Here is a 12,729-nt window from a genome sequence, read left to right on the forward strand (position 1 = left end):
GTCCTTCAGGAAAACTTCTCCAAAAGTTTGCCGCTGCCCTTGCTTCACCTCTTTCTCTATCCCATCTCCTGCAATGCTCTCTCTGACCATATTTCATTCATAAGAACTACCTCCTGCTCCATCTATCCTTTTCTAAATCAACTGTTTACCACTCAACCTCCCTTACAGAGCCCCACTTTAATGGTCTCCTCCTCAGGCACTGTCACCCCGCCACCTTTAAATCAGCTGTTATCAACCTTCTGCTCAAACAAAATGCTCTTGACCCCTTTGTACCTGTAAACTACTGCCCCATTTCCAACCTCCCTTTCCTCTCAAGTCCTCAAATGTGTTGTCACTTCCTAAATCCATCCTCTCCCACAATTCCATGTTTGAATCCCTCAAATCAGGTTTTCAGCCTGGCCACAGTACTGAAAAAGCTCTGAAAGTCACAAAGGACATTCTTTCTAAGTGACTGTGATGAACTATCTCTTCTCAACCTTTTCCACCTGTCTACAGCTTTCAACAAAGCTGACCATACCATCCTTCTCTAACACCTCCCCATCATCATCCAACTAGATGGAACTGTCTTAGACTGGCTCCATTCTTATCAATCTAATTGTAGCCAGAGAATTATCTGCATTGGCTTCTCTTCCCACTCTCACTATTACCTCCGGAGTTCCCCCAGTATCTATCCTTAGCCCCCTTCTATTTCTCATCTACATGCTACCCTTCAGCAAAATCATCTGAAAACACATCAAGTTCCACATGTGTGGCAATAACACTCAACTCCTATCTCACCACCACATTCTTGGACCCCTCAACTGTCTGATTTATCACACTGCTCGTCTGACATCCAATAGTGGAGGAGTAAAAATTCCTCCAAGTAAATATTGGGAAGACTGAAGTCATTGCCTTTGACATCTGCCACAAACTCAGTTCCCTATCCTCTGTTTCCATTTAACTGTCCTAAGCTGACTAAGACCATTCACAATCTCAGTGTCTTATGCGATCCTAAAATGAATTTCTGACCACATATCCACACCAAGACTACCGAATTTCACCTTTGTAACATTATTCGATTCCAACTCTGCCTCAGCTTATCTGCTGCTGAAATCCTCACCCATGCCTTTGTTACCTCTAGACTTGGATATTCCAGTGCTCTCCTGGCCGGCCTCCCATCTTCCGCCTACATAAATTTGTGCTCATCCAAAACTTGCTCCAAGTCCCATTCACCCGATCACCTCTGTGCTTGTTGATCTTCACTGGCTCCCCATCTGCTACGCCTCAATTTTAAAATCCTCCATCGCTTCTCCCCCGCCCCCTTCCAATCTGTGTAGCCTCTTCCAGTGCTACAAGCCTTTGAGATCTCTATGCTCCTCCACTGCTGGCTTCTTGCACAGCCCTGATCTTAATCGCTCCACCACTGCTGCCCATGTTTTCAATTGCCTTGGTCCTAAGCTCTGGAACTCCCTTCCTAAAACACTCTGTCTCTATCTCTCCCCCTCCTCTTCTAAGATGTTCCTTGAAACCTACCTCTTTGATTAAGCTTTGGGTCATCAGTGCTGATTTCTTCTTCTGTAACTCGGTGTTAAAATGTCAAAAAGATTTTTTATTGCTATCGCTTATTAAGCGCCTTGGGATATTTTACCAAGCTAACAGTGCTACATAAACGTACGTTGTTAAAACTGTTAGGTTAGGATATCAAAGTATATTGAGCAAATGTAAATTGTAAAATAAAAGGGTAAATGAAGCTGAGGTACAGAATAGCCATGATCTTTTCAAATGGTCCAACAGGCTTGAGTGATATTTCCATGGTGATCAATCTTGATGCTCCCCATCAGCAACACTGTGCATTTAAGAATAATTTTTTAAATCATCTCATGGAAGTATAATTTCATGTTTTTCTACAACTTTATCCTCCTCTTCATCTGCTTTTCCTAACATATCGGTATCCAATTCCCACTGAAGTGCCAATGTCTCCTGCATCCAGCCAATAGGAGACAATAAGAATTGCCCACTCAGATTTCTCCCTTTTCCTTGCTGCGAGATACTGCAGCCTCTGCCTTCCAATTGTAGAACCGATGGCCTCGACCACCATTGCACCAAGCCCTAATCTGTTCAATTACATTATACAATGTCTATCATTTGGTCTTTTCTTCAAAAGAAATAATGGCCAGAATTTAACGCCCCACTTCAGGAGTGGGCCAGGAGGTGCCGTTTGGGAGGAGGAGGGGGGTGGGGGGGGTGGGGGAGGCAGTGGGGGTGCAAAATAGTGTGGGAGGCTTGGGGTGCTGTGCCACTCACCTTCCTGCCCCCGCTGCTATCTTACCAGTGGCGAGGGAGGTGGCAAACAGCCCGCATATCTCCCATGGCCAATTGAGGCCCTTAAGTGGCCAACAAATTACCACTTACGCACCTCTTTCAACCGCTGCTGGTATTTAACCAGCGGCGGACGGGCACTTCAGCAGCTGAAGAGGCCACCAGTTAATACCTGACGGCCTCCTTGCGGCCTGGGGGGTGGGGGGGAGGGGGGGAAGCCTCCTGATTGGGCACCCTGCGTCCCATGGAGGGCCCCCTCCCCCCAACAGCATGGCCATGCCCCAACTCTCCAACCAAAACAAATCCTACCTTGCACTCTGAGCCCACTACCCCCCTGCCCCCACCCTCACTGGAGCCTAGCCGATTGCCGCCGGCAAGGCCAGATCCCACATCTTTTGGAGACTGGCAACCATGGTCCTCTTCTTGCTGGGTGCCATCCCAGCAGTGGCCAACGTTTTCAGTGACACTGTTGGGACCGAAGAGCTGCCAGCCCTCTGATTGGGCAGCAGTTCTTGGAGGCGGGACATCCTGCCTCAGAGGGATGGAAGCCCCAATTGAAGCCAATTAAGGGCCTGGGCCATGCAAGAAAGCAGTGTGGCTTCCAGGCACGGAGGAGGAGGTCTCGCCCCCGACTCACCGTTAAATTCCAGCCATGGAAACCAGTCCGCAAAGTTCATCAGGAAGTTTACTTTATATTAAATTTAATCACGGTTTCCTAACAATTAAAACGTTAAAACGTAATGTAGTTCCGCAAATGATTTGAAACTGGTCACAGATCTATTTCTTGGACAATCTACCAATAAAACCATCCATGTTGGTTCAGTGGTAGTCTCTCGCTGCAGCTTCCAAGGATAAGTCTCATATGCTACTAGTAAAAATTACATAAAATTAGATATCAAAATATATGCATATATAGAGATTGTGAAATTTAGAGGCTTTTGAATCCATATTCCGTTTCGGTGGTTCGACAACTCTTCCAGATCTGGTTATGGTATAGCCTTCTGGGGATATGGATTTCACCTGGGCTATCCTGAGTTTGTAAGCATGTTGTCAATGCATTGGCTGCCGCCCTGTTGATCTGTCACACTTCAACCATCGGAGCGTGCTCCCTCAAGTCCGCTGTGCACAATTGGAGTACTGGACACCTTTCACAATTGGCTTCGGTTCCTTCTCAACACCGTTCCGCTAGGTGTTGTAATCTTGTAGGACCTAGGCTCACCGCATACTCCAGACACCTCTGCAGGCAACAATGTTTTCATTGTGGGGTGTCTGACCCTGACCTTTTGTCCTATATGCAGCTGAGGTAGTTCTGCCTTTGTGTGTCGGTCATGCACCATCTTCATTCTCCCTTGTTTTTCGAGCAGTGTCTCCTGCACCTCAGAGAATTTGGATAGCTGAAGGCTTGGCAGAGTCGTCCACACTTGTCTGTCAAACATGATCTCTGCTGGCGACGGTAAACCCATATCCATAGGTGTAGCTCTGAAGCGGAGCATAGCAACGCAAAGATCTTGTTGCGTTGCCCTAACTTTAGGATAAGTGCTTTGACTGTGCGGACCATTAGACCAAGTGTAATGTGGTGAGAACGACACATGGTTTACGCCCCATTTGGCGCAGATATCCCTGAAAGGTTTGCCTGTATATTGTGGCCCATTGTCAGACATGATTTCTTCAGGTGCACGAATATAGCTCAATGTGTCTGTGACAACCATGCTTGAAGCGTCTTTTACTTGTCTGACAATTGGAAATTTGGACAAATAGTCAGTGACTACGATAAAATCTTCTTCATTAACGGAAAATAGGTCAGTGGCAATTCTGGACCAAGGGACTGATGGAATCTCGTGAGAGTGTAGAGGTTCTTTGCGTTGTTGTGGCTGGTGGCTCTGGCATGCCTCACACATCCTCACTAACCTTTTGATGTCATTATTGATCCCTGGCCAATAAGCAGTGTCTCGTGCCAGTAGTCTTGTTCGCTCTATGCCCATATGGCCTTGGTGAAGTTGTGACAAGATGTCCTCTCGGAGAGCTTTGGGCACAATCACTTATTTTTCCTTGAAGGTGATGCCTCTCGAGATACCAAGTTCATCTCTGTAAGGCCAGAATTACCCAGACCTTTTCACTATTTGACCCTTTTATACTAAATCCCCAGGATTACAGTTTATCTCTGACTGTCTTAGGCGATGTCGTAAGGCTCACCGAATTTTCTGAGACTCTGCCTTAATGAATTACCTTCTTCCTGTATCTATTACATTCAAGGTGGAATTAAGTGTAGTTCCTTCTATGGCCAGGGGCTGATCACGCAGTGCAGGAAATATTTTAGGATTCCTCCCAATGACCAACTGATACAGTCTACAGACCCCAACCATTTGAAGCAAATTCTTCGCATGAACTGCCCACGCCAGGGCAGATGTTAGCCAACCAACCAAATTGCAAGCTAAGATCTTATCGACCATCTAATCAGTCACCGCGTGATTTCTTTCAGAGTCCATTAATGAAAGGACTTTCAGCTGCAGAGGTCATCACTGCAATGTTCACATTTTAGCACGTTTCTAAACTCGTCATTGGCAAATTCCCCCCCCACCCCCCCATTGTCAGTCAGCAATTTAGAAAGTGCCCCCAATCCAGTCCCTATCCATTTTTCCACGATTTTATCTACAATCACTCTTTTGTCTTTACCGTGTATTACTGTAGAAAGACATGGCAACAAGATTCAGTCTATGAAACACAAAATAAAAATGTTCCTGTCCTTCTCCCACACCTTTAAACGCATAGCTACTATTTCATTAAAGCGAGAGGCGGGGAACATATTGCAATTTAGAATTGGAGAAATTGAGGATGCGGGCTGTGAAATTTGGGTGAAGAATAATCTCCAAATGGCGTGGGACAAGGTCATGGAAGGATTCAAGGACAAAGATCCTGAAATTGATTTTTCTGGCACTCGGCTTTAGTGGAGCTTGGCAAGCATGGTGCTGACTAGAATGCAAGAATTTGTGCAGGGGAGCACTCAGCCAACAGAGTCCTGGATTAACTAAAGTTTGTGAAGGGGATGGTACCCACGTGAGAACTGGATGCCAAGGGAGATGAGAGCTTGCTTGGAATGAGTCATATCAATAATCTGAGAGATAGGCCACAGGAGATGGTGAGGTATTGCAGATGCTGGCAAGGGAAGTACTGGTGAAGTCATTCATTCTATAGATACAGTAATTGCAATATTTGCAAGGATATTGCTATGCTGGCATATAGAATTATTTGTTCCGAAGTGGTATCACTTGGAAACTATTCATGAAATTTGAATTGCATATGGGATCTTGGGCTTCATAATTAGAGGCATTGAGTACAAAAACAGGGAAGTTATGCTGAACTTTTATAAAGCTCTGGTTCGGCCCTAACTGGCCTACTGCATCCAGTTCTGGTTGTTATACATTAGGAAGAATGTAATGGTGCAGAAGAGATTTACCAGAATGGTTCCAGGGATGGGAGATTTTAGTTACAAATTTAGGTTGGAAAAGATGGGTCGTTTTCCTTGGAGCAAAGGAGATTGAGGGGAGATTTAATAGAGGTATACAAGATAAGGACAGGCATTGATAAGTTAGACAAGCAAAAACTGTTCCCGTTAACTAATAGTACAAGGACTAGTGGACACAGATTGAAGGTTCTGGGAAAGAGATGCAGGGGGAATGTGAGCAAGAACTTTTTTTATGCAGCGAATAGTAATGACCTGGAATTCTCTGCCCACAAGAGTGGTGGAAGCGGAGACAATCAAGGAAATTGGATGGCCACATGAAGGAAGTAAACTTACAGGGCTGTGGGGATCGAAGGGGGGAATGGAACTGACTGGATTGCTCCATGGAGAGCAGGCATGGACGTGATGGGCTGAATGGCCTCCTTCTGTGTCATAAATGACTATGAAGCTATGAAACTACAAAGCTGCACTCCAGGACTTGAGCACATAACCTTGGCTGACATTTCAGTGCTGCACTATCACAGGTGCATCTTTGGGATTTTAAGCTAAGGTGCTTCCTGCCTGTTCAGATGGATGCTTACTAAGTATGACAAATGATTGTTTTTTTCTCTGCAAATAGAGCCTTGTATGACTATGGTAAATTACAGTTCTAAATTATGTCCTACTAATAAATTTTTTCCTAATATTAACTTTCAATACTTAGGTCAAAAAAGAAAACATATTCCAAATTAGGACGTACTTTCTTGCAAATGTGCAACAAGGTTCAAGCCCAGCTACAATACAAATATTTTCCAAATCTTTATAAAATTAAAAATCTAGCATATTCCATTTCAACAATGCAAATTTAGTCCACTGATTAATTCGCCATTATTGGGTGATGTACTTCTGATGTTTTAGCCCTGGTGGACACCCATAGGATATTTCTTGATGTTTTTAGTTCAGCTCATCACAGAAACTTGATGCCCACATGATGGAACCCATGTTCCTTTTCAGATTTACACTGGATAGAGTAAAGAAGTGGCACAAGGACTTCAAAAGAAAACGAAACTCAAGATATATCCTTGACAAAAATGTTAAATCCTGAGAAGTACCGTCATCATGATAAACCCAGCAACTACAGACTAGTCAGTTTAACCACAGTAGTAGGAAAGCTTTTAGAAACGATAATCTGGGACAAAATTATCACTTGGACAAGTGTGGATTAATTCAAGAAAGTCAGCACAGATTTGTTAAAGGCAAATAGTGTTTAATTTGACTTGAGTGAGTTTTTTGATGAGGCAAGAGAGAGTTGATATGGGTAATGCAGTTGATTTAATGTAAATGGATTTCCAAAAGGCATTTTATGAAGTGCCATATTAATAGGCTTGCAAGCAAAGTTGAAGCCTGTGGAATAAAAGGGACAGTGGCAGCATGTTTACGAAATTGACTGAATGACAAGAAACAGACAGTAGTGGCGAATGGTTGTTTTTCAATTGAAGGAAGGATATATTGGGGTTCCCTGGGGGCGGGGGGCCGGTATTAGGACCACTGCAGGAAAGGAGAGTTGAGGCAGAGGATCAGCCATGATCATATTAAATAGGGAAGCAGTCTAGAGGGGCCACATGGTCGACTCCTGCTTCTATTTCTTATTAATAATGATTAATGTTAAAATTTTGCAATAAAATCACTCCAAAGTTGACAACACAGAGTCCATTTTAGAAAGGCATCAATATATTACTAGTATAATTGATGCTACAAATTAACAAAAGTCTTTTAAAGATGACACAGAAGTTTAAACATGTAATATACATAAGCAAGTTTTAATTCTTTTTTATATCCAACTTTCAGGCTTTATTTAATGAAGACTGGTATCATTATTTCAATAGCTGAGATGCGATCTTCCAAATTCAACACAAGATTTAGGCATTTACCTGTGTCTCCATTCCCTGTTCAAGCAACCGTTTGGCTTGATTCTCTACCTCAAGTCGGGCTCTTGCAATAAAAAGAAGATCATTTTCTATAACTTCAATTCCTGAAAGGTCAACTCCTTGTGAAAGGTAATCTGTGAAACAAAAGGCAAGAGTTAGTATTTTCAGTGAATCCAATTTGAATATTGAGGATTTTTCAATACTTCCCCTCTGTCATTGGTTATATCACAGATGAGATGTTATTTAAAGCTTCCTTGTTACTTTATCAATAATGGGGGAAAAGAACAGCGCCAATCAATACATGTAGTTATGCTGTTGTTACACATAGCAACCAGAGCAATTTCTCCATTAATACATTTATTTCCATCCTCCAAGAACCAACAGTCTGATCTCTGCATCCATTCTCTGCATCAGTTAACCTTATGGGCAATATTCCTCAATTTACATAGTTGGGCATCGCTAGTCCACAACAGATTTAACCATCTTCCATTCAATTTTCAAACAAACTTTTGTTCTGCATGTACAGGGTTCCATAAAAACAGTTTATATCTTTAATTCGTGTAATGGGTAGTTATTTCTATATAAAAATCACACATCTTTCAGGAAATTTAAGTGAATTTAAGTTTTACCCATTCTAAACTAAAAGAGATCAGCTCAAAGCCCTGGGTTTTTATTTCACACACACACGCGCCCATGTACTTTGTTAAAAAAAAAATCAACAATCTTTATCCAAATAAAGCTTTATAATTTTGTCCTTTAGGTTTTCTTCAAATAATTTTGTAAAACAACCAAATAAATGTTGTTAGAAGAGAAGTACTTTAACATTTGACTAGCTTCGATGCTTCCAATTCAGCCTGTCCCAGACAACAGTGACCACTTTAGCAAATACATTCAATTCAAACCCCGCATTTTGGGATAGTCTACCATCTTCGAGTAAAAACTTTAAGAAAGGTAATGACTGACACAAAAAAAGTTCATTTGATAAATTTAATTCCGTTATTGTGAAATATATATATATTTTTTTAAACTTTACTTTCAACATTATAAATTTCAGTTACTGAGAAAAAAATTGGCACCACAAACTCCACTTAGTTATAATTAATCCCTCCCACTGTCTACTATCAGGCTAAACCAAACTGTTCGTATCCCTGGTACGATATTAGATCAGATGACCAGAAGCGTGGTCACAAGAGGCAAGTTTTAAGGAGTGGCTTAAAGGAGGAAAGCGAAGGAGAGGATGATAGATGTAGGAAGGTTAGGGCTTAGGCAACTAAAGGCACGACCATCAGTGGAAAAATTAAAACAGGAGATGCTCAACAGAAGAGAATGAGCGCACATATCAGAGGCTTGTGGGGCTGGAGGGAATTAGGAGAGTTAGAAAGCAATGAAACCATGGAGGGTTTTAAAAACAAGGATGAGAATTTTAAAAATCAAGACGTTGCTTGACAAAGAGCCAATGTAAGTCAGCAAGCACAGTGGTGATTGGAGCTAGGACTAAGGCAGCAGAGTTTTGGATGACCTCATGTTTATAGAAGGTAGAAAGTGGAAGACCAGTCAGGAGAGGATAGGAAAAAATCAATTCTAGAGGCAACAAAGGCATGAATGACAGTTTCAGCAGATGAGCTGAGGCAGGGGCGAAGTCATGCACCACTACGCAGCTGGAAACAGACAGACAGTCTTAATGATGGCACGAATAAGCTTATCTTGGGATCAAATATGGAACCAAGGTTCCAAACAGTCTGATTTAGTCTCAGACAATTGCCAGCGATGGAGTCAGTAGCTAGGGAACAAGAGTTTGGAGCAGGGACCAAAAACAATTGCTTCAATCTTCCTAATAATTAACTGGAGGAAATTTTTGTTTATCTGGTGCTGGATGTTGAATAAGCAGTCTGATAATTTAGTAATAATGGACGAGTCGACAGAGGTGTTGATGAGGTAGAGCTAGATGTCATCAGTGTTCATGTAAAAACTAATGCTGTGCTTTCGGATGATGTCGCTGAGGAGCAGCACGCAGACAAGAAATAGGAGGGGGCTAAGGATAGATCCTTGGAGATCACCAGAGCTAACAGTGCGGGAACAGGCAGGAGAAGCCATTGTAAGTGATACGCTGGGTACAATTAGATAGATAAGAATGGAACCAGGTGACAGCAGGCCCACCCAGTTAGACGGCAGTGGAGAGGCGTTGCAGGAGAATGTTGTGGTCTACCATATCAAAGGCTACAGACAGGTCGAGAAGGACAAGGAGGGATATTATATCTTTCTCAGTCACATAGGATGTCATTTGTGACCTTGATCAGAGTTGTTTGAGTACTGTGGTAGAGACAGAAACCTGACTGGAGGGATTCAAACATGGGGTTCACAAAAGATGGGGACGGATTTGAGAGGAGAAAACATGTTCAAGGGCGGCACTGGTGCAGTGGTTAGCACCGCAGCCTCACAGCTCCAGCGACCCGGGTTCAATTCTGGGTACTGCCTGTGTGGAGTTTGCAAGTTCTCCCTGTGTCTGCGTGAGTTTTCTCCGGGTGCTCCGGTTTCCTCCCACAGCCAAAAGACTTGCAGGGTAGTAGGTAAATTGGCCATTATAAATTGCACCTCGTATAGGAAGGTGGTAGGGAAATATAGGGACAGGTGGGGATGTGGTAGGAATAAGGGATTAGTGTGGGATTAGTATAAATGGGTGGTTGATGGTCGGCACAGACTCGGTGGGCCGAAGAGCTTGTTTCAGTGCTGTATCTCTAAACTAAACTAAACTTTGGAGAGAAAAGGAAGGTTGGAGATGAGCGGTAGTTTGCAAAGACAGTCAGGTCAAGGGTTTGTTTTCTGGGGAGGGGGTGATGACGGCAGATTTAAAAGAAGAGAGGAACAACACCTGGAGAGAACCATTAATAATATCAGCTAACATGGGAACCAAAAGGGAAGTTGTGTGGTCAGCAGTTTAGTTTGAATAGGATCAAGGGAGCAAGAGCTGTGTCTCATGGACAAGATGAGCTTGAAGGGGCACAAGGGGGAAATAGGAGAGAAACTAGAGAAAGATGCATGGTCAGGGCCAAGGGACGAGGGAACTTTAGAGGAAGTTTGGCACAATGGGCTAATGCAAGGGAGGGACTCAACAGAGGCAGCTGCTCAGATGGTCCATCAAGAAGTCAATGAGTTCTCACATTTATTGTTGGTGAGGGTGGGTGAAACAGAAGAGAGGGGTTAAGTAAGACAGTTTGCAGTAAAGATAACCTGGGGGTTATCTTTGCATTTCAGGACGATCCTAGAATAGTGAGCAGTTTTAGCAGATGAGAGCAGGACCTGATAGTACTTTATATGGGTCCATCATCTCCTCTTTAAAAGCCACCCATTACCTGATTACATTTCTGCCTGCCAGTCTTTGATTCCAATTTACTCTGGCCAGATAGCTCCTTAATATGCTGAACGTAGCCTTCCTATTCGTTGCTCTTCTCAATTATTGCCTCTTCTAGGTGAGGCCTTTTTCTTAATATGACTACTGGCAACAATGGGAGAAAAAAAATCTATTGTGTGGCTCAGGTGGAACTAGAGAAAGTCTTGAATACAATAGCTCCAAATAGCATGGAGTTCTCAAAGGGAGCTCAAGTGTTTTTTTAATCATAGGAGCAGGAGTAGACCATTCAGCTGCTCAAGCCTGTTCCACCATTCTATTAGAACATGGATGATTTGTCCCTCAACTTCATTTATTACCAGTACCCTCACCCCTCCGTAACCCTTGATATTCTAAGACAACAAAGCTCTATTAGCCTCAGTCTTGAGTTCCTTTTATCTATATCCCTCAACACCCTTACCTAGAAATATATCAGTCTGTATTGAAAATTCCAATCAACTCAGCATTCACAACCTTTTGGAAGATAGAGTTCCAGATTTGCACAACACAGTGGGTGAAAAATGGTTCCCGATTTTATTCCGAAATCGCTTATTTCTAATTTTAAGATTATACCCACTATTATTTTGGAAATGGAACAGTTCCATCAAATACTTTTATCATTTTAAAAATCATGATTACATCTCCAGTTGATAATGGAGTACATAATTGTATGCAAAACTTAAACTAATTAATTTGTAAACTTTCACTGTTTATAAATGAAAGGAAATACATCTGATCGTTATTTTGTTCCCTTTTGGTATATTAGGTGACGTAACAAACTGCAACTATTGGCAACTGTAATGGGGACACAAGTTTGCCTATGATAGCAGCTAGCACAGAAAGACAAGAAACTGTAGCAGTTACCAATAGAAAAAAAATCAAAGCTTTCTGGTGGTCTAATACAGCAACTCTACTCAGCAAATAAAAAGTGAGCTTCCTTACATCTGTATGGCTGTATTTAAAATACACAGTTCTAGGCAATGATATTACATGCAAGAGTTCCCCAGAAGAATCAATCTGTGGTATTTCATGCAGATCTTCTGAACCTGATACAGAATATTGAAGTGCAACTGCAACGCTCCTTAGTTCACAACTTAAACTTTGAGTCTGGTTTAAGCACCAGCAAGGCTTGCTGCTCGAACCATAACTTGATGGTTCAGTTGATTAGACTATTCAGACAGACTACAGAAAAAGTACTCAATGGAGAGTTATTGTAGAATGCACCATTTATTCAAAGAATTAAGATATATGGAGAAGAGTGTTAGAAATATCTTTTCATGTGGCGTAGAATCTGTATTCAAGTACCTGTTCAGTTCTTGGCTTTTAAAATTTGTTCAACTTACAACTTAGATTATTTTCAACTTCTGTTTAGGTTTCTATTTAAAATTCTGTTCAATCTGCAAATGAAATCTATATAAGTACGGGACATTTTAATATATTTTATTAGCTATTTTTGCAAGAGGATTGCCGGCCATTTGGAAAGCAGACAAGAGATTTTTTTTTTTAAAAAGGCCCAACTCAAACCAAAACTAACATTTTGCTCATAGTTCTGGAAGGTAGTTGCAGCTGCATGGCTCAACGTGAAGACAAAAAACTACACCAACACAGTTCAAAAGGCAGTTTGCCTGCGATGCTCTATTCAAATGAAATATATTTTTAGCAGGGGGGGCATTGCATAT

At 42.1% G+C, this 12,729-nt stretch overlaps 1 protein-coding gene across 2 annotated transcripts in view; it reads right to left on the reverse strand.

The window, feature by feature from the left end:
• Positions 1-12,729, reverse strand: part of cog5 (component of oligomeric golgi complex 5) — a 204,208-nt gene that overhangs the window by 118,216 nt on the left and 73,263 nt on the right. For both annotated transcript variants that reach the window (XM_068059080.1, XM_068059082.1), the window contains one exon: positions 7,669-7,799. In XM_068059080.1, the coding sequence (XP_067915181.1) occupies positions 7,669-7,799 (131 nt within the window). The remainder of the gene's footprint in view (positions 1-7,668; positions 7,800-12,729) is intronic.

The sequence above is a fragment of the Heterodontus francisci genome, chromosome 27 (genome assembly GCF_036365525.1).
Source record: "Heterodontus francisci isolate sHetFra1 chromosome 27, sHetFra1.hap1, whole genome shotgun sequence".
In the NCBI taxonomy this organism is placed as follows: domain Eukaryota; kingdom Metazoa; phylum Chordata; class Chondrichthyes; order Heterodontiformes; family Heterodontidae; genus Heterodontus; species Heterodontus francisci.